The 19,178-nt window shown below is 45.2% G+C and overlaps 1 protein-coding gene and 1 long non-coding RNA gene across 2 annotated transcripts in view; one reads left to right on the forward strand and one right to left on the reverse strand.

The window, feature by feature from the left end:
• The window catches only part of LOC144110653 (uncharacterized), a 462,868-nt gene that overhangs the window by 298,258 nt on the left and 145,432 nt on the right, over window positions 1-19,178 (forward strand). The window lies entirely within an intron of this gene.
• LOC144110785 (beta-galactosidase-like) lies at window positions 4,717-9,621 on the reverse strand. Its single transcript, XM_077643880.1, has 3 exons — window positions 8,026-9,621; window positions 5,674-5,946; window positions 4,717-4,869 (listed from the first exon to the last, which is right to left on the reverse strand). The coding sequence occupies exons 1-3, from the start codon at window positions 9,508-9,510 to the stop codon at window positions 4,717-4,719; spliced, it is 1,911 nt and encodes a 636-aa protein (XP_077500006.1). The 5' UTR covers window positions 9,511-9,621.

Raw genomic sequence — 19,178 nt, forward strand, 5'->3', positions numbered from 1 at the left:
TAACAACAGAAAGTTACTACAGAACTTGGCTAGAAAAAATCCCTACAGAAACACTACGAAAAAACAAAAAAATCTCTCATTACGACAAAACATTGTGCCACATTTCTGACAAGGCTCTGTCGTTATTTTCTACTGGGAGCGTTCATAATTATCATCAAAGAGTATCGGCAGCAGCCAGTACACGGTTTAAGTTACTATATATATATATATATATATATATATATATATATATATATATATATATATATATATATATATATATATATATATATATATATATATATATGCTTGTAAATTTCTAATTAAGCAACAATAGCGCTTCTTTTAGATACAAAAGTGCGTCAACTCACGTGAGAAATACTTGAAAACATTAGCATACTGCAATTCTTTCTGTTGTTTTTTCGTTCACTTTTGGGAGTGCTGTAAAGCGCATCTGCTAAATACAAGTTTCTTTTTTTTCTATAGGAGCGATACCAGTCACCAAAGTAGAGTTGTTTGTTTTCATTTTACCTCAATTCCAAGTAAACTCGCAGTAGAAATGAAACCTTTTATTTATTTTTTAGTCTTGTCGGATATAAAGGTTTCATGGCCAGAACTGTATTTGACTGAAAGTAGGCATCGTATATCTTCTTGAATAGACATTCAATCCTCAAGAATAAGAGTAACTTTTTTTAATTTTGCTTTTTTATAATTTTCGCTGGGCATTCGGAAATATTTTTTCGAAAGTGAACAGTAGTTTGGATTGACGGGTTGACATTTTAACAAACCGCCCAGCGCCGACTTGTGTCACCCTTACACAGTACCGTTAATATCGGAAGCCATCCTTATACTCAAAAATGTTTACAGTAAATTTTTCTTTTTTTCTCTCTCTCTAGTTACGGAACTTCATAAAGCGTATTTTCAAAGAGAATGATGTAATGTATAAGAATTTTTGTATTTTAATCATGTGGGATCTATTCTTGAATGTTCAGTAACCAGTGTATAACCAGTGTCATGTCTCCTAAGGATCGTCTGGTTGAGGTTTATTATCTAGACGAAGAATACTCTTGATATTAGAAATGATGTATTGCATCTGTATTCAAAAGCTGATCGTTAACAAAGACAGGTATATTTGAACTAACTTCATTTTTTGTCCCGACGATTTGATCATCAATGGAACATGCGTGAGACTAAATGTCGGAGGGATGAATTTAAAAACTGGTTTGTGTCAATCATGATCAACGACAGGAACGCGTTACCTGCTCGTACTATTGAAGCTTCCACTGAAGGTCGCTTCCGCTCATTCGAATCAGGTGTGTGACGTGCAGTTGTCGTCTTCTGTGGGAGTGTTTTATCGCATATTACTTTTTATCATTGGTATTTTTGTTTTCAGTCTAACCAGTGTACAAAATTTTTTTGTCATACCCCCTGTCTATAATGCCTTCATTGTGGGACACATGCAGGCGCCGGACTGGCCTCGCTTATGCTGCCATTTCACATTACTTCAGTTTATGCTAAAATAAACCTCCCTGATAGAGTCCTGCCTCAGCTCGATGTCACCTCTATAGAGGCTGCCACAGTGGCCGCAGTCATCCAATGACTACTTGCAGATTTTACCATAGTGTTTTGACTCACCCTAGGCCGGCTTTGTATTGCACGTGCGTAAAGTGAGCGCCTCACCGTCATCACCATCATCATCAGCCTGACTAAGCCCATTGCAGGGCAAATGCCTCTCCCATATCTTCCTAATTAACCCTGTCCAATGCCAGCTGCAGCCGCCCCATCCCCGCAGACTTCTTAATCTCATCCGCCCACGTAACTTTCTGCCACCTCCTGCTACGCTTGCTTTCTCTTGGAATCCACTCCGTAACCCTTAACGACCATCGGTTATCTTGCCTTCGCATTACATGCCCTGCCCACGCCCATTTTTTCCTCTTGATTTCGACTAGGATGTCATTAACACGCGTTTGTACTCTGACCCACTCTGCTCGGTTCCTGTCTCTTAACAATATCCCTATCATATTCCTTTCCATTGCTTGCTGCGTTGTCCTGAATTTAAGATGAACGCTTTTCGTTAGCCTCGACATTTCTGCCCCTAATAGCTGAGTACCGGTAATACAGCTGTTATATACTTTTCTCTTGAGCGATATTGGTAAACTGCCATTCATGATCAGAGAGAACCTGTCATATGCGCGCCACCCCATTTTTGTTCCTTCTAGTTATTTCACTCCTGTGATCAAGATCTGCGGTCGCTGCCTGCCCTAAGTACACGTATTCCCTTACCACTTCCAGCACCTCGCTACTAATTGCAAACTGCTGCTCCCTTCCGAGAGTGTTGAACATTACTTTGGTTTTCTGCATGGTAACTTTTGGACCCACCGTTCTGCCCTGCCTAAGTCATGGCAATGTCATCAGCGAATCGCAGATTACAAAGGTATTATGACGAAGAAGCTGGCAGCAGCGCGGGACGGAGCGCTCGCGCTCCATCGGCCATTAAATCATCTCTTGTCTTTTGTTCATCACGTCCCATTCTTCGGATGGCCGCCACATAACACTATTCTCCATGAACTCTTCTCCCCAATGTTCCAAGTCCAGGCTTCTGAATACCTCCTGTAAACAGGCGGTGAATAGCATTAGCGATGTCGTGTCTCCGTGCCTCACGTTTTTCCTTACTGAAATTTTACTACTATATTTATGGAGGACAATGGTGGCTGTGGAGCCGTTATAGATATCTTCAAATATTTTTATGCAAGGCTCTTCTACACACTGATTCCGCAATGCCAGTGACTGCTGAGGTTTTCACTGAGTCGAATGCTTTCTCGTAATCTATTGCGACGTGCTTCCGATACAGGCTGCTTCACCTAAGGCTCTACACAATTTAAATAAATAGGCCTTTAGAACTAGAAGAGTACTTTTTCGGCACCGCATTCAAAGCGGTGTAGTACATCAAAACACAGCTAGGACGTGCTAGCTAGGAGGCTGCTTAACTAATATTGAATAGTTAACTTTTAACTATTGCTGTTAGGCTCCTTAATTATTTAAAGGTGTATAGCACACCCTAAGTATTATCCATATCAGTTTTTAGAATTTTGAAAACGCGGTTACCCTCGGCGCTGTGGCCCAACAAATGTTGTCTACATCGTGCCAAACTACATGCTCTTTCGAGATGCTTGCGGATAAAGCAACATCCCCTATGCACGTAACTCGTCGAAATAGCCACAATTTGCTGGACCACAGAGCCGATGGAAATCGCGTTTTCAAAATTCTAAAAACTGATATGGATAATACTTAAGGTGAGCTACACGCCTCTCAATAATTAATAAGCCTAACGGTAGCAGTTAAAAACCCTACAACTTTGTTTGTTTCTTTATATTTGATGCTTTTCTTGCTTGGTTTGCGCGGAAAAGGCTAGAGGATCGGCATTAAAGACTCCACAATAAGCGGCACACTTCGTTTGTTCTTGACAAAAATTTTATTAAGGTAATTTGTTTGGAACCCCTCTATATTATCTGATGCGGTGCTCACTGCAAATATGTTTTTCTGCGGCCTTGCACTGGCAGGCAGTGTCTTGGATGCTTATTCATGGTCTTCATTGATCTTCCTTCGATGGTCGCTCCGCAACTCAGATCGCAGTAGTTACGAGGGCTGTATTGAACGTCGAACTTGTTTTGTCGTGTTGCTTTTTCCATCCGGTAGTGACACATTGTAAAGTGTTCAGGCAGTCCAGCAATAAAAGAAAAGGGTAATGCTATAGTAGTCATCATACGGAGATGGAGATAGGACATGTTTTACTATTATTATTGCGCCCTACCTACAAACATTCTCCCCGCTTTTCCACCTCTGTTAGGCTATAAGTGGCACCCCCCGAAAGCGTCCATACAAGGGTGCGTTAAGCGAAGACTGTTGACATTGGAGGCTGCGTCCCCTCCTTCGAGTGTTTCGGAATTCTGGCGCGTTGGAGGTGAGGGGAGTATGCCAAATGGGATAACCAAATGCATTTACTTGGATGCCTGGCAGAGTCACAGGTTACTCTGTTCCCTTCGAAATGCAAACTAAAATGTTTTCGTAAGTACGATATGTTTAACTATTTGTTGCGTGCTGGAATAATATAAGCTCCATGTAGGGATTTGCTCGTCCCTAAAAGCCTTACAAAGATTTTTTTAGACCGTATATAGCCTGTCTACAGACTTGTCTTTAAAATCTATAGACTGTCTATAGAGAAATGCTGGAGAATAGTCTATAGGCAATACAAAACCTATAGACAGTCTATAGACAATCTATGGATTTATGGCCATACACTTTTAGTAGACTTTTGTCTATGGACAGTCTATAGAATATGAACAGACAAAGAGAAATATCTATGGCAAGGCAATGGAGTCTATAAGAAGTATGTAGACTGTGTATAGACCATTCTCATTAGGGTTAACAACCCAAAATGTTCGGCGAGTTGTTTCGCTTTCACCATAGCTACAACGCAAAAGACGTAGATGAAGCCAAAAGAACGTCTATATGTGTCGCCAACTCCTCGTCAGTAGCTGTTCATTAAACCAGGAATCATTACAGGCTCGAACTTTGTGCTCATGCACGTTGCGGCTTATACCTGACCCATCCGGAAACGCGGCTGGCACCCCATTTACCGCTGGTCGCTTGCTTTCTTGTACGCAACACTCAGACGCTGTTCTTGCGTACTGCTCGTATCGGAGTGCGACGCTGCTCTTCTTGTGGAGCACGATAGCTTTAGGGGCTCGGGTTTTCGATGTCTATATCCAGCAATGGCTCGTCCACGAGCTTGATTGCTAGATTTTCGGCCGCCCCTTCTGTTTCGAAGAGCATCACTCGGTTCTCCTCTGGGTAGGCCTTCAGGATGGTGGCAGGCACGTAGAGGGTCACCTGCACATTCGAGATTCCTCGCTTAGGATATTAACAGTAAGAATGTGCGCCTGTTGCATGCTTTCACTTATTGCAGCTTGCAGTAGTGGGAACGAAATAACAATTAAAGCCAAAGAAAAACTTTACGAGTCCAAGTAATAATAATAATAATAATAATAATTGGTTTTGGGGGAAAGGAAATGGCGCAGTATCTGTCTCATATATCGTTAGACACCTGAACCGCGCCGTAATTGAAGGGATAAGGAAGGGAGTGAAAGAAGAAAGGAAGAAGGAAGTGCCGTAGTGGAGGGCTCCGGAATAATTTCGACCACCTGGGGATCTTTAACGTGCACTGACATCGCAAAGCACACGGGCGCCTCAGCGTTTTTCCTCCATAAAAACGCAGCCGCCGCGGTCGGGTTCGAACCCGGGAACTCCGGGAACTCCGCGGCGGCTGCGTTTTTATGGAGGAAAAACGCTAAGGCGCCCGTGTGCTTTGCGATGTCAGTGCACGTTAAAGATCCCCAGGTGGTCGAAATTATTCCGGAGCCCTCCACTACGGCACTTCCTTCTTCCTTTCTTCTTTCACTCCCTTCCTTATCCCTTCCCTTTCGGCGCGGTTCAGGTGTCCAACGATATATGAGACAGATACCGTGCCATTTCCTTTCCCCTCCAAAAACAGATAAAAAAGTATGTTTAATTAACTTAGCACCTTTGTGGCGTTTGATATGTTCCGAGGATTGTGGCATTGCTCTTTTTTTTTCGTGTAACTGCACTTTTTAGGAGCCTCCAGGTGCTAGATAGATAATAATTTCTCTCACTTGCCTGAGGGCCAGCGACGGGCCAGTAACGACCCAGGTTGAAGCCATTGATGAAGGCGATGCCCTTTCTCCAGCCCGTGGGATCCAGGAAGGTGTCACGCACCTTCTTACCCTTTCGGAGGGAGAACCTTCCATGGAAGAAGCCGGGAACGGTGCCGTTTCCTGTGCGCTGGATTATCCGCATCAGTTCAGTGATGTCTCGGTTGCTGGTGATCGGCACTGCCTCGCTGGTCCAATTCATGACGCGGACGTCGTTGACGAGAACGTGGCGAAGGCCCTACGCAAAAGTTAAAAACGGGAGTGTTTATTTGGACCGTTGTTAAGGGGAACGATACGGAGGCCCCGAACTAATGCTCTAAACAAGCGGCTTTGTTTTGCTGCTTTTATTTTGGCGTTTGTTTCTTGTCCCCAAAGAGAGCATCAATTATACAGACTTATAGATTATACATTATATGAGCTTATTAGATATTACTAACAGCTCATCATTAGATACGTTCAGTGCCCTGATTATAGATCACCTGTTTGTTTCCCAGTAGTTATTCTCATTTTCCACTCTTTTCTGCCCTGTTTATTTTTACCGTTTTGTCTGTGCCTAGATTGAAAATACAACACTAACTGCAGCCGATTTCCTTTTTTGGTATGCTTGTCATCATGTTTGCCGCCTATTATATGACCTCAACTTGAATTCTCTAACCGATTTTGTAACTATTTTTGCCATATGTTATTGTTCAAATTCTTTACTTACCAAATGTGCACTACAACTGTATCATTCAGAGCACTTCCTGTTACAGTCCCTGATGGGACTTACAGTATCAAATAAAAAAATTATACTTTCTTGTATTGCATGGGGTACGTAATAGTGTAATTGCCTGCCGATGGCGACTGCCACTTTTGGAGCTAGAGCCTCGTCAGACAGCTACTAGCGCCGCCTATTGCCCTAGGCACCGTATTTCTTCTACAGAAAGTAGATAAACATCAAGTTAAAATGCATGCAAAGAAGGAATCGAAAGTCCCGTATTTCGTAAATAGCGTTTCATTCTATGTGTGTTTATTTGAAAAAAGACACTTGTTAGGCCGGATACGGAGATTTGAGTCTTTAAAACGAGGGGCAACATTTAGCCATTCCACCAAGCATTTGATCACACTAGCCACGAATGAAAGCGTAGATTCGTAGTAGCACAAAATTGCTGTCCGTCGCTAAGCGGGACTATCCCCTCATGCACGCGGGAGAACTACCATGCATTCTTTGCACATGGATCAGACAGGGGCGAAAGGGGGATATCGGTTGAATATAACCAGATGCTGATTTCATGAAATGAAGCAGGCTACACTGACACTTTCTCGCGACTTCAGCAACGAAACCGTCTGTGCAGCGCGAATGAATAGAACATGAAAGTGCGTAAAAGAAAAGAAGGAAAAACATAACTGTATTTGCCCTTGGTTGAGGTTTTTATACTTAAGTTATGAAGAATACGTAAAATAAAATCACTATCATCGCGGCATAAACACTCGTGTACACTAATAATAATAATTGGTTTTTGTGTGGAAAGGAAATGGCGCAGTACCTGTCTCGAATATCGGCGGACACCTGAACCGCGCCGTAAGGGAAGGGATAAAGGAGGGAGTGAAAGAAGAAAGGAGGAATGAGATGTCGTAGTGGAGGGCTCCGGAATAATTTCGACCGAGTAGATAATTCATAATAATACATTCAAATATTTGTTCTTCCTTCTCACCATTAGCGTATCGAATCGTTTCCATCGCAAAATTACTAACACTGCGTCGTTATCTTACTCTGCGCAGATGGAGTGCTTGATGGATATACGGTACCGACACAATAGTCATTCCTGCTGAACGTTGATACCAATACCAAACTGCTATTGTGCAAGGTGTTGACTGCACTGTGAAGTTGGGACAGCCATTGTCGGTGGTTGTTTTTGTGCGCTTTCCTCTCTTGCTACATATTATACAGTCTACTCATACTTCCATCTCACGAGCGCTACCCGTGAAAATTTTGTCATTGATTATTTTGATTGATTGGTCTGTTCGTATAATTATCCCCTGCAATTGTCTTGGTATAAGGCGGGCAATATCGTAAATAAGCAAATCAAGCAATTAAACAGTGCTTCACCTCGAATGGTACATTTTCCAAAGCGCGCCGACTCTACACGTATACGGCGGTTGAACTTCGATGGAGGCGAAATTCTAGAGGCCCGTGTGTTGTGCGATGTCAGTGCACGTTAAAGAACCACAGGTGGTCGAAATTTCCGGAGCCCTTCACTACGGCGTCTCTCATAGCCTGAGTCGCTTTGGGACGGTAAACCCCCATAAACCATAAACCATCTCTCCACGTATATACCTTGAAATCATGGTTCACGGCACCGTAGTCCTCTCTTCCCATGTTCTCCACGAGAATAGTCAGGGTGTCCCCCTTCTTTATGGGGATTTTGTTGCTGCGTCTGACCTCCCCGCCGCTGACGACGTGGTTGTAGAAGATAAACAGCTCTCCTCCTGCCCTCACGTAAGCGCGGTCGGCCATATTCGGCAGGTACAGCGTCCCTTCCCCATCTGTCTCCACGGGCACGGTGGCGGTATGGACGAGGAATCCACCGTCCTGTTTCATGTACTCAAAGGCCACGGGATCAGTCCACCGCCTCCGCTTGAGCCAGCCCTTTTCCCGAAAGTGGTCCATCACTTCCTCCAGGGAGATGTAATCGGTCATCACAACTTTTCCGACGTACAGCTTCGTCTTGTTTCGGGGCAAGCGCCCTTCGGGCTCATTTCCCATGTAGCGTAGCGTTACGTCCCGTATAGCGTGGTATATGGGCCGGATGTCGCCGCTCTCGGTAACGGGAGCCCCGTAGTCGTAGCTTGTAGTCAGCGGATAGCTGTCAGCCTTGGCGGCCTTGAAGCCAAAGTTTGTGCCGCCTACGAACATGTAGAAGGTGACCGACGCGCCACGCTTCATCAGATCTGTGTACGTCTCGACGATGGCGTCCGCGCTCGAAGTACTGTGCTTCCAACCCCAGTAGTCCATCCAACCGGTGTAGTACTCGCCGACGACCATAGGCGCAGGTTGCGGGTTCGCCTCCTTCATCGTGTTCAAGCTCTCCTCAATGTCCGGCGAAGCCTTGAAGTTGCCGGCCACGATGATGTCGCGGACCTTGTCACACTCGTATTTCTTGGTCGTAGTGAAGTCGGTACGATAGTAGACAATGTCCTTGCCCAGGTGAGCCTCCAGCACGGTCAGCAAATGCTCCATGTAGGCCTTGTCGCAGCGGTCGTAGTGACCGTACTCGTTCTCGACCTGCACGGCGAATATGGGGCCTCCGTTTTTGTATAAGTAAGGCTCCAGGATCGGCAACAACTTGTCGAACCAGGAGTCCACGGCGGAGATGAACGTCTTGTCCATGGTGCGGTAAATCATCAACCGGTTCTGCCTCAGCAGCCAGTACGGAAGCCCCCCATTGTCCCTCTCCCCGCAGATGTACGGACCCGGTCGTGCCACGGCCAGCAGCCCTTCTGCCTGAACCTCGTCGAGGAACGACTTCAGGTCGTACATATCCTCGAAGTTGTACTCCCCCGGTTCAGGTTCGTGGCCGCTCCATTCGATGTAGAAGGAGACGGCGTTGAGGCCCGCCATCTTGATCTTGTGAAGACGGTCCTTCCAGTAGGGCTTGGGCACCCGGAAGTAGTGCATTTCGCCAGCCACGTATCTGAAGGGCTCGCCATCTTTGAGGAAGGTCCTGTTGACGTGGTCTACGCTGATGGAGCGCTTGTCTGCTGCTTGGCAGCGCTGGAGCAATATGCCGATCACCGATGTGACAGTCCATATTGATACCATGATGCAGACATGCTCACCTCATCCTTCTTCTTGCTACGCGAACCATTGTCTACGGCGGCTGATGAATCGGTTGGGGTTGCGTTGCGCAAATTTGCTTTCTCTCGTTCCAGCTTTCAGGTTGCATTCCCGGTTTCTTGTCGCTTTTCTATTCATACTATTTCCGTCAGAGTTGTATCCAAAGTGCGTGACTTCCATTTGCGTGCGAGTTATTTTTCGGCTAGAGCAATCAGGTGAGCGAGGACCGCGGTGTTCGTTTTTACTTTGCGACCAATAATAAAGAGCTTTAGGAAAAATAGTCAACAGAGAGGTTTCTTCCACACCCCTTGATTGCCTATTCACTTCCAATTCAGGTCTCATATTTTCTTTTTTCTTTTTGTTCGGTTGATAAGCGAAAGCGGTCGACTGCGTCTGCACCGCGCATGTGGTAACAACCCAGTCGAAAAAAAAAAACGAATGAATTTTGTCGAAAACACGACACAATAGTTTGTAGTTTTCTCGTAACGGCAAATTTTTCTGATGTTTTGTAATATTTTTCTATAGTGCTGAAGTTTTTCTGTGGTCTGTAGTCCTGTAGCACTTTTCTGTAGTAAATAAACAAAAAATTATTGTTACTAGAAAAATTCCAGTGGTCACTACAAGTTTTAGGTCGAAAACTTTCCTGTTGTGTTTTTCGACTGGGAAATGTTAGTAAGCGGAAAGAAAGGGTATGCCGAACCTTGGGCGTGAGCTTCTAACTTCTAGATTGGCATATTATCCCTTCGAAGAGCGATTATTTGTTAGGTACTTCACAAAAGAGTTCTAAGTATGTGCTCCAAACGCGACCGTGATATTCTATTTAGATCTTTTATTTTCGAAGGTGCTATACTTTGTAGCTGCTATTTACTCTACATGGAAATCGATTTATTCTTCATTTTCGTATTGAACGCGGAGGGGCTTTTTGAGCACGAAATATTTTTAACATGGACTGCGTTACAACTCTAGGTAATGTGAAGATAGTAAGCTCGAAGTTCAGTTAAAAAATTGAATGTCGAGGACTCGGTGATTCCTAATACTTCGGACCAGCTCTGGAGATTTATGCTTTATACCTTCACGATGGGCCTAGAAAGGACGGCAAATAGGACTTCCCACACGGCTAGAAAATGAACCAGCCAACCAGGCTTAGCTCGGTTCTTCAATATGTGCGTTCACTGGAACGTATAATGCACAAACTATGGAGAGCAGACGCTCTAGAGCGCGTAAATTGTGTGAGCGCACTGCTATAAGGTACAAACAAAAGTATTTTAGCTGTGAGTTTTGGTTCAGAGTCGCCGAAATAAAAAATAAGTAACTACTGGTGACGTTGATTTGCCTGAAGCAGGATGGAGGTCAAGCGAGGCAAGCCTGTGAAAGCGTGAACATGATTTTGTGGTGACTATACCATATCCTCCTATAAGGCCGATCTCTCCAGCTGTGTACTTGTGGACTTTCATTCCGTTCTCCTCGCCCCTACCTGGAATGCCTGGCTGTGGTCAGCGAAGTTGTAAGATCAGTTCGCCTGGCTCAAAAAGGCGGGATATCTCGAGCACCCTTCAATGAACTGCTGTCCTTCTCTCTATGGAACGGAAAGTGGCAATGAATTTGACCTTTATACATTTAACTGCCACGGTGGCTCCGTGGTTATGGCGCTCGGATGCTGACCCAAAAGACGCGGGTTCGATCCCGGCCGCGGCAGTTGAATCTCGATGGAGGCGAAATTCTAGACGCCCGTGTACTGTGCGATGTCAGTGCACGTTAAAGAACCCGACGTGGTTAAAATTTCCGGATCCCTTCACTACGGCGTCCCTCATAGCCTGAGTCTCTTTGGAACGTTAAATCACATAAACTATAAACCAAACCGTTATATGCCAGAAGCACTTCCTCTTAGCACGAAGAGCTAGTGAGTAACAGCTCCGGAATTCTAAATAATTTTTGTCCCCAGTCCATAGGCTTTGAGTGCCTTTAGAAAAACGTTAGTTGCTAACGCAATTTCGTACGGATCGAAACAACCGTAAAACGCAGTAAACCTCTTCGATAATGGCAGTAGGTAAAATAACGCCAGAAAAAGCGCGTTTATTGCTTGTGTGTGAAATGCGCTTTCCAGTCGTGATGATAGTTATAAAGATCGCGAGAAAACTTTTATGCACAGCTCACGAGCGGTACTGGTCGGACGGGCGTATGCGATCGGAACAGCAGTCAGGTTGAATACTACTGACTATGAATTTTATTTCACGCCATGCAATATAGCCTTTGAACTATATTGGATTGGCACAGCTTGTGCAAACTTTCTGCTGGATAAAATTTGCCCTAATGACTCTGTTTGCCGTAAAGATGAGGCCGTGCAACTACGCCTAAAGTAGCGGTCATCTGTTGTCTTACCTCAACATTAACAGCGGCAAATGTCACATGACAAGATACCTCAAGGCGTTGTCAGGTGGCGCTGGCTTTTCCAGAAAACTGTATCATGCACAGGAAGTGCGGCTTCAACTTTAATTAATCTCGCTGATTTGGTTTGGTTTGGTTTAGGGGTGTTTAACAGGCTACGCGAAAATCTGCGGTCGCGTGCTCGGATCCCAACGGCATAAAGTGGTTGTTTTTGTTGTTTTTCATATGAATTATCTTTCAACAATAAATACATTAATAATCTCCCACTGGTCAACACCAAAATTTAAAAAAAAAATTCCCCTACGCTCCTTGGTCTCGTTAACTGTTGGTTTCCCTCATACGTGACGTAACGAGCCCCTCATTTCCCTTCCGCTGTCTCCTTAATTCGGAGGAGTTGCCGTTGCTAAAAATACGCCTTCTATTGGGCACAGCGTGCATTTAAAAGGAGAACAATGTAAACGAGTGAAATTGTGTATTCAGGCCGTTAAATCTCACCCTTGCCTACTTACGCCGTTTTTATGTGGTTCTACAAACTCCACACTACGCCTCACCGGCGCCAGTGGCAGCACCTTCAGGAATGAAGCGGGCACTGACTCTAGGCGGTGCGGATGCACTTTTCCCTGCACGCTTAGCGTCCAACGCTGTGAAATGCACTAAGTAGTGCTCCGCAAAAACGTGTCACTCCGCCGCGTATCGCTCGTACTTCTCAAAGCCTCAACGATAGTTTGAACCAAAGTATGGAGCTGTAAGAAACGACGTGCTTGGCATTGTAAACAATGGGCAAGGCAGTCATGCGTTAAGTTACTGAACCCTCTGATTATATTGCTCACTGATGGTGAACTACTTTTGTAGTGAAAGCTACATTGGCCTCACGAACTCGCAGCTTCGCGGTGCTCGCAGTCCCACCGTGGTCGCACCGTACCACGTGACCAACCACGTGACTTGTCACGTGACCAACCGCGTGACGAACCACGTGACGAGACACGGCGCCACCTCCTCGCCATCTTGCGTGACGTCAGAGGAGAAGCCGCGCTATGCCTTAGCGTTCGCTACGTATATCCTGGCATAGCCGAGCTAAGCTACTGCCAACTTTTTGAGCGCGAACGCTGTCAGACTACGCAAGCCAGACGTGCGCCACTCTGACGCATGTCATTCTTCTCGATGTCTCTGTGATGGGCAAGGCGGAAACGTGGTAAAGACAACACAATCTGCAGGACGTTCCCGGTCTCGGTACTTGTGCTTTGTCAGAACAAAAATACACAATAAACACGAAAGGAGGGAAAACGGTTGCCAACGGAAACTAATTCCCACTTCAAAACTCTTAAGTTCTAGCAGTCAAGAAAATTTAACCGAGATTTAAACCTCCTTTATTTACTAGCCTGGGGACATCCGGTTCCGCATTTAAAAGTCTCCTCCCATTGCTAATTGCATCAAGTTAGCTATGCTTTAGAATGGGAATACAGCACCGTTGCAAAGACTATGCATTCCGTATATTTAGTGATAGAAAACTACTCCGGAACTTGGGTAGAGTACCGTTACCCCGAAAAAACGAGTGCGCTAGAGAACAGCTTACTCCCTTTTTGCACCCATATAGGCTTATTCGTGTTTAGAGTGTATGCTAGTCTGTATGTGCAACGTACGTTTGACGAACTATTTTTCGCGCGCGGTTGCAATCAGTGCGAAGAGGCGCCCTTGCTTTGGCAGTGTTGCTAATTGTACGCAATCTATGGAAAAGGGATATAAGACTGCGCTGTTCATGGATAATGGAAGTAACGTGAATGCGCTCGCGGTTTACGTCATCAAAAAGGTTTGGAAGATTGGCGCCAAAAAAATCAGGGAAGTGACATAAAGATACTTAAAACACCCCGAAAGACGGGACGCAGAACAGCAGACACAACAAACGTGTCTCGTCCTTCGCGTTGTTTAACACGAATTCCACTGCTCGATTTGGAGCGCGGTGCTGAATTCGCTCCAGGGTAAGGAAATCCTCCCTGGAGTGATACAATCCCGATCGCCCAGCGAAACACGGACATGCTCTAAAAGGGAGCCCGACAGACGCTGACATGCGCTGTCGAAACTATACTGCGCAACCGATTCTGAAAGTATGGCCTGGCATCCGCCCACACATATTCATTTTCAGCAGCGCTTCATGATAGCACAGTTTTTTTTTTTTTTGAAAGCGAAATTTATTGCCCCAGGGCATCATTGATGGGTGAAGGTGTGATGAATGATCTAAATGAATGGAATAAGGTTAGCTGAGTTGATGAAGTCCAGTAGAGAACGATGGTACGGTCCCTGCGTCCAGGCAATGTACTGATAGCACAGTTCCGTCGTTTGCTGCAGTTAGCTCCTGAGGGGCGCTGCATTTTTCCATGCCTTGTGGTCAGAGACATGCCTAGTGCCAAACACCAGGAACAACTACGCGCTCTGTGTATGTAGGCATACCTTTTCGCCCTTGTAGCATTTAATTAAAATCAAGAAGGCTGTAAAAAATGCAAAAAAGACAGCCTGATGGTACCTTCCTCCACCTGGTTTCAAAGGGGGCACCATCACCGTTCATTCATTGACAATCACAGTCACAATCACAATACAGATACAGGTACTACCGATACAATCACTTCTACAGGTAATATCCTGCCTTGGTGTTCGTTAATAAACTTCTCAACGAAAGAACTCCGATTCGATATTTTTTTGTGCTTTCTGCTTTCCGAAGTAGCCTTGGCACGTGTCATTCGTAATTTGGTACGTTTTTTCCTCTAGTCACCAAGTTCTCCTTCCGACATGAGTTGCTGTCGTCCTCATTGAAAATGCCTCTCTCATTTTCTCGCTGAATGAAGATAACGTGTGGCTGTCTCTTTTCGAACAAGGCGCCTTCTCTTGATTGGGCATTCACCTGTGCAGCGAACCGTGGATATAAGTCTGGACATTTACTCCAGTTCGTAACGAACCGGAAAATTTATTTCGGGGATGGCGATATGGCAGCAGCCATTCTTTCACCCATTCTAAAACATGCACGAAATGTAGGTGGGAAAGTCATTGCGCGAAAGCAAAACTGCTCGCAAGTTCCGAAGTCTCACTAAACTAGTGCGGTTATGATAGCAAACTGACATATACTCTCACTGCGCGCTTGTTACCAAACGCTGCAAGTTACGCCGAAGTGGCGCTGTTAATAGACTCGGAAGAAGGGAGGAATAGAACTTTGCCTGCTGTATATCGGCAACTGGTGCCTTTCAGGTTCGGAACTTCTACAGTATTCGTCGGTACACATACGTCACCGTGACATTATCGCCGCTTATGTCGTAAAGCGTTGTTGAAACAGGTGCACGTGCAACCCAACAATGAGAGTTTTTTAGGAGGCCGTTCGAAAGCAACATCTGTTCGTGCTTCTTCTCGAATACCAGTTCTTCAACGTAGCTCGCTTCTTGTAGGGCGTTAATAATTGGTTTTGGGGGGAAGGGAAATGGCGCAGTATCTGTCTCATATATCGTTGGACACCTGAACCGCGCCGTAAGGGAAGGGTAAAGGAGGGAGTGACAGAAGAAAGAGAGAGGTGCCGTAGTGGAGGGCTCCGGAATAATTTAGACCACCTGGGGATCTTTAACGTGCACTGACATCGCACAGCACACGGGCGCCTTAGCGTTTTTCCTCCATAAAAGCGCAGCCGCCGCGGTCGGGTTCGAGCCCGGGAACTCCGGATCAGTAGTCGAGCGCCCTAACCACTGAGCCACCGCGGCGGGGCATTGTAGGGCGTTAAATCGTATATTTTTACACAGTGTGCCCGTGCAACACACAGTTTATTGTCATAAGGAAATCGCTCGCTTAGTAAACGAATCTCAGGCATTAATCTTTAGATTTAGGAAAATTTTAATTGACCACAGAATTTTACCCCCCCCCCCACCCCGCCAGAATAAGCGGAGCTCACAAATAACGCCAATTCTCTTGTGGTGAACATGCGTTCATTATCGTAGCAAATGCGATATGCCGCTGGTAATTAGGCTTATACCCAAAATTATTAGGTGCGCGTGTGCTGCGGAAATCTGCCGGAGCTATTCTGGGCGAAAAAAGTTGTGGCACAAACAAAAAAGTGTTCGTCAAACAAGAGCGAGGAAAAAAATATGTTCCGTCGGTCATAAGATTCGCCCACTGGCTGAAGGGAAATGACGTGATCAGATCGCACAGTTCCCATCGGCAGGAAGGGAGAGACTTCACCACAACTGAAATGACATCACTTCCGATAAATCCACCTACAGCTTCTAATGTTAACGCATTATCAGCACATGAGGTGATTAAGTGCCCCTGTGAAGCTTTCCTTTTTTTTTAACTGGCTGGTGTGATATTCTCAGTCGGTGCTCTGACATTATGCAGAAAGTCGAGGTTGGGCCATCTTTGAGACCGCTCTCTTGTTCATACAAAATGTATTGCTTTCGCAAATTAAACACTTTGTTCTGGTTTCCTTCTTTCGTTTGTTACTGTACATAGTCTAGTTCTACGTGCACCCCCGCCAGAGGGTGCGGAGTGAGGTAAGGTTTTTCAAAGCCCTTAAGCAGCCGTCTTAGTAGAGCTCGCTTCTCTGCCAGCTCGATAGACCACATTAATCGAAGTCCATTGAATCTCTCTGTCGTTTGAGCAATTATTTCAAAGACCCGTATTGCGCGGATGCTACCAAAGCCTTCCATTCATCGGTAACCACTAAGCGTACCTTTCGCTTTGGAAGGGTAGTGATACATAGAGCGAGAAAGAGGAGATGGTGGAAAACGGTAGCGACGTTCCTTGCAGGGAAGCGCGGTAATTAGGTATTTAAACCAGCGACACAGCATTGCCTTACACCGCCTTGCTACACAGAAAACCTGCAGAACCTTACCGTGAACCGCATACACATCGACTTGCTGCTCACACTTGCCGGCAGGCAAAATGCGTCTTGCTAAGGTTTATGCTTCACCGTCTTCACGATTATCACGATGGACATCTGTATTCTTACCGCCGGTCTGCCAAGTGAGGAGCAAGACAAAGAAAATAAATGTGAAATTGCGAAAGAAAGGTCCTGTGGACAACTATCGCAAGATTCTGTTAACACAATGGAAGTCATACGTTAAAGGTTTTTCCTTTCGTCGTACACAACACGTCAGCAGAGCTATCAATGCAATGTTGAAGGCACGTAAGCTGCGCACGAGTATGCATGTCACCTTGGTCCATGTTCCATGCGTGCGGGGCGTAGACGCAAAATTATGCCATGTTGATGAACCTGCATTTGAAAGTGAACACCGCAGAAGGGAGGAACATAGACAGCAGAAAAGCACTGCACTGAAAAGGGAAAGAGGCACGAGGAATATAATATACCTGAATAGCAGCTTGGACATGTGTTTTACATCCATTTGTAAATGAGTAAATGATCAAATGATTAATAAAGTGATCGAATGGATAACCAACATGCCCAAGGTGCTATTCTGGCTTGAATCTGAAGTTTCCGCCGCACGCCTTTGGGCCTTTAATGGCAGAAATGCCAGTTTCTTAAGAAACTTTTCGAGGCGAATTACAGCTGACAGTTGTGACACTCAGGGGTCTATAGGGGTCACCATATCGGGACATTTACTTACGGAATCCCCCGTCACTTATGAATGCAGGAGGCCACTCGTGGCTGAATCTTTCTTGTTCCGTGGCATGAACCATCAAGGAACAATAAAATCTGCTCCGGCTCGACCAGCGGAATTCGCCACTAAGTATGAACGTTGGCAAACAAGAAAAAAGCTGTAGCGCATCAGAAGACGGAAGACAAAGTACAGAGACGAACAGCTCGGACAACTTTCGTCAACTCCTGCTCTACAGTTTTTTATTGTTTTTTAATGAACTATGCACCAACAAGCACTAAAAGTAACGCTGTTGACCAACAAGCCAAGTTCGCACACTTGTACGTACATAAAGAAAAGTTATCGGGAGTCATATTGGGTATTGTCTCAAACCTAGTGGAATTGGTTATTGAAACAAATGTGACATACAGGGCCGTGCTTAATAACGTCAAAAAGACAGTGAAAAAAAATTGAAAAGAAGGCTGAGCCTGTCACCTCGTTTTAAAGGGTGACACCTTCACCGTTCATTCATCCGATCCACCTCTCAGTGGGGTACTTGCTCGCTGACAAAGACGCAAGAAATACAGTGACAGGTAACACCTACCTTGATGTTCTGTAGTGAACTGTTTATCGAAACAACTGCCGTGTGGTGTTTTTGTTGCTTTGCGCTTCCCGAAGTTATCTTTGTACATGCCGTTCGTAGTTCAGTATGTTTTTCCTCTAGTCACTAAGTTCTCCTTCCGACTTGAGTTGCTGCCGTCCTCATTGAAAATGTCTCGCTCATTTTCTCGCTGAAGGAAGATAGCGTGTGGCTGTCTCTTTTCGAACACGGCGTCCTTCTCTTGATTGGGTATTCACCTGTGCAGCGAACCGTGGATATAAGTCTGGACATTTACTCCAGTTCGTAACGAACCGGAAATTTATTTCGGGGATGGCGATATGGCAGGAGCCATTCTTTTACCTTTTTTAAAGCATGCACGGAATGTGGGTGGGAAAGTCATTACGCGAAAGCAAAACTGCTGACAACTCACGAACTCTCGCTAAACTGGTGCCGTTATGATAGCAGACTGGCATATATTGTTACTGCACGCCTGTTGTCAAACGCTGCAATTTACGCCGACGTCCCACTGTTAGCAGACTCCTAAGAATGGAGGAATAAAACTCTGCCGGTTGCATAGCCGAAACTGATGGCTTTCAGTTTCAGGACTTCCGCAGTATTCGTCCGTAAGTACAGCACCTTTAATTTATCGTCACAGAAGTCGTAAAGCGTTGTTTAGATATGTGCACGCGATAGCCAACAAGGGGAATTTTTTAGAAGGACGTTCGAAAGCAACATCTGCACATGTTTGTTCCCGAACACCAATGATACACCGTAGCTCACTGTGTATAGGACATTGAAGCGTTGTATAGATTGGTTATAATTGGTGCATGCACAATACCCTATTTGTTCGCACAACGGACTCGGTCGCTTAGAAAATGTACTTGCTACATTAATTATCATGATCTCTTAAGATCTTAATTGACCGCTGAATTTTATGCCGCAGAATAAGCGCAGCTCATAAATAAGCTCCAAATTTTTTTTATAAAAAGATGCGCTCATTGTCGAAGCAAATGGGATATGCTGCTGGCAATTATACCTGTAGCTAAACTCATTAGGTGCACATGCGCTGGCAATTATGCACGTATCCAAACTCATTAGATGCA

Source organism: Amblyomma americanum, chromosome 11 (genome assembly GCF_052857255.1).
Source record: "Amblyomma americanum isolate KBUSLIRL-KWMA chromosome 11, ASM5285725v1, whole genome shotgun sequence".
NCBI lineage: Eukaryota > Metazoa > Arthropoda > Arachnida > Ixodida > Ixodidae > Amblyomma > Amblyomma americanum.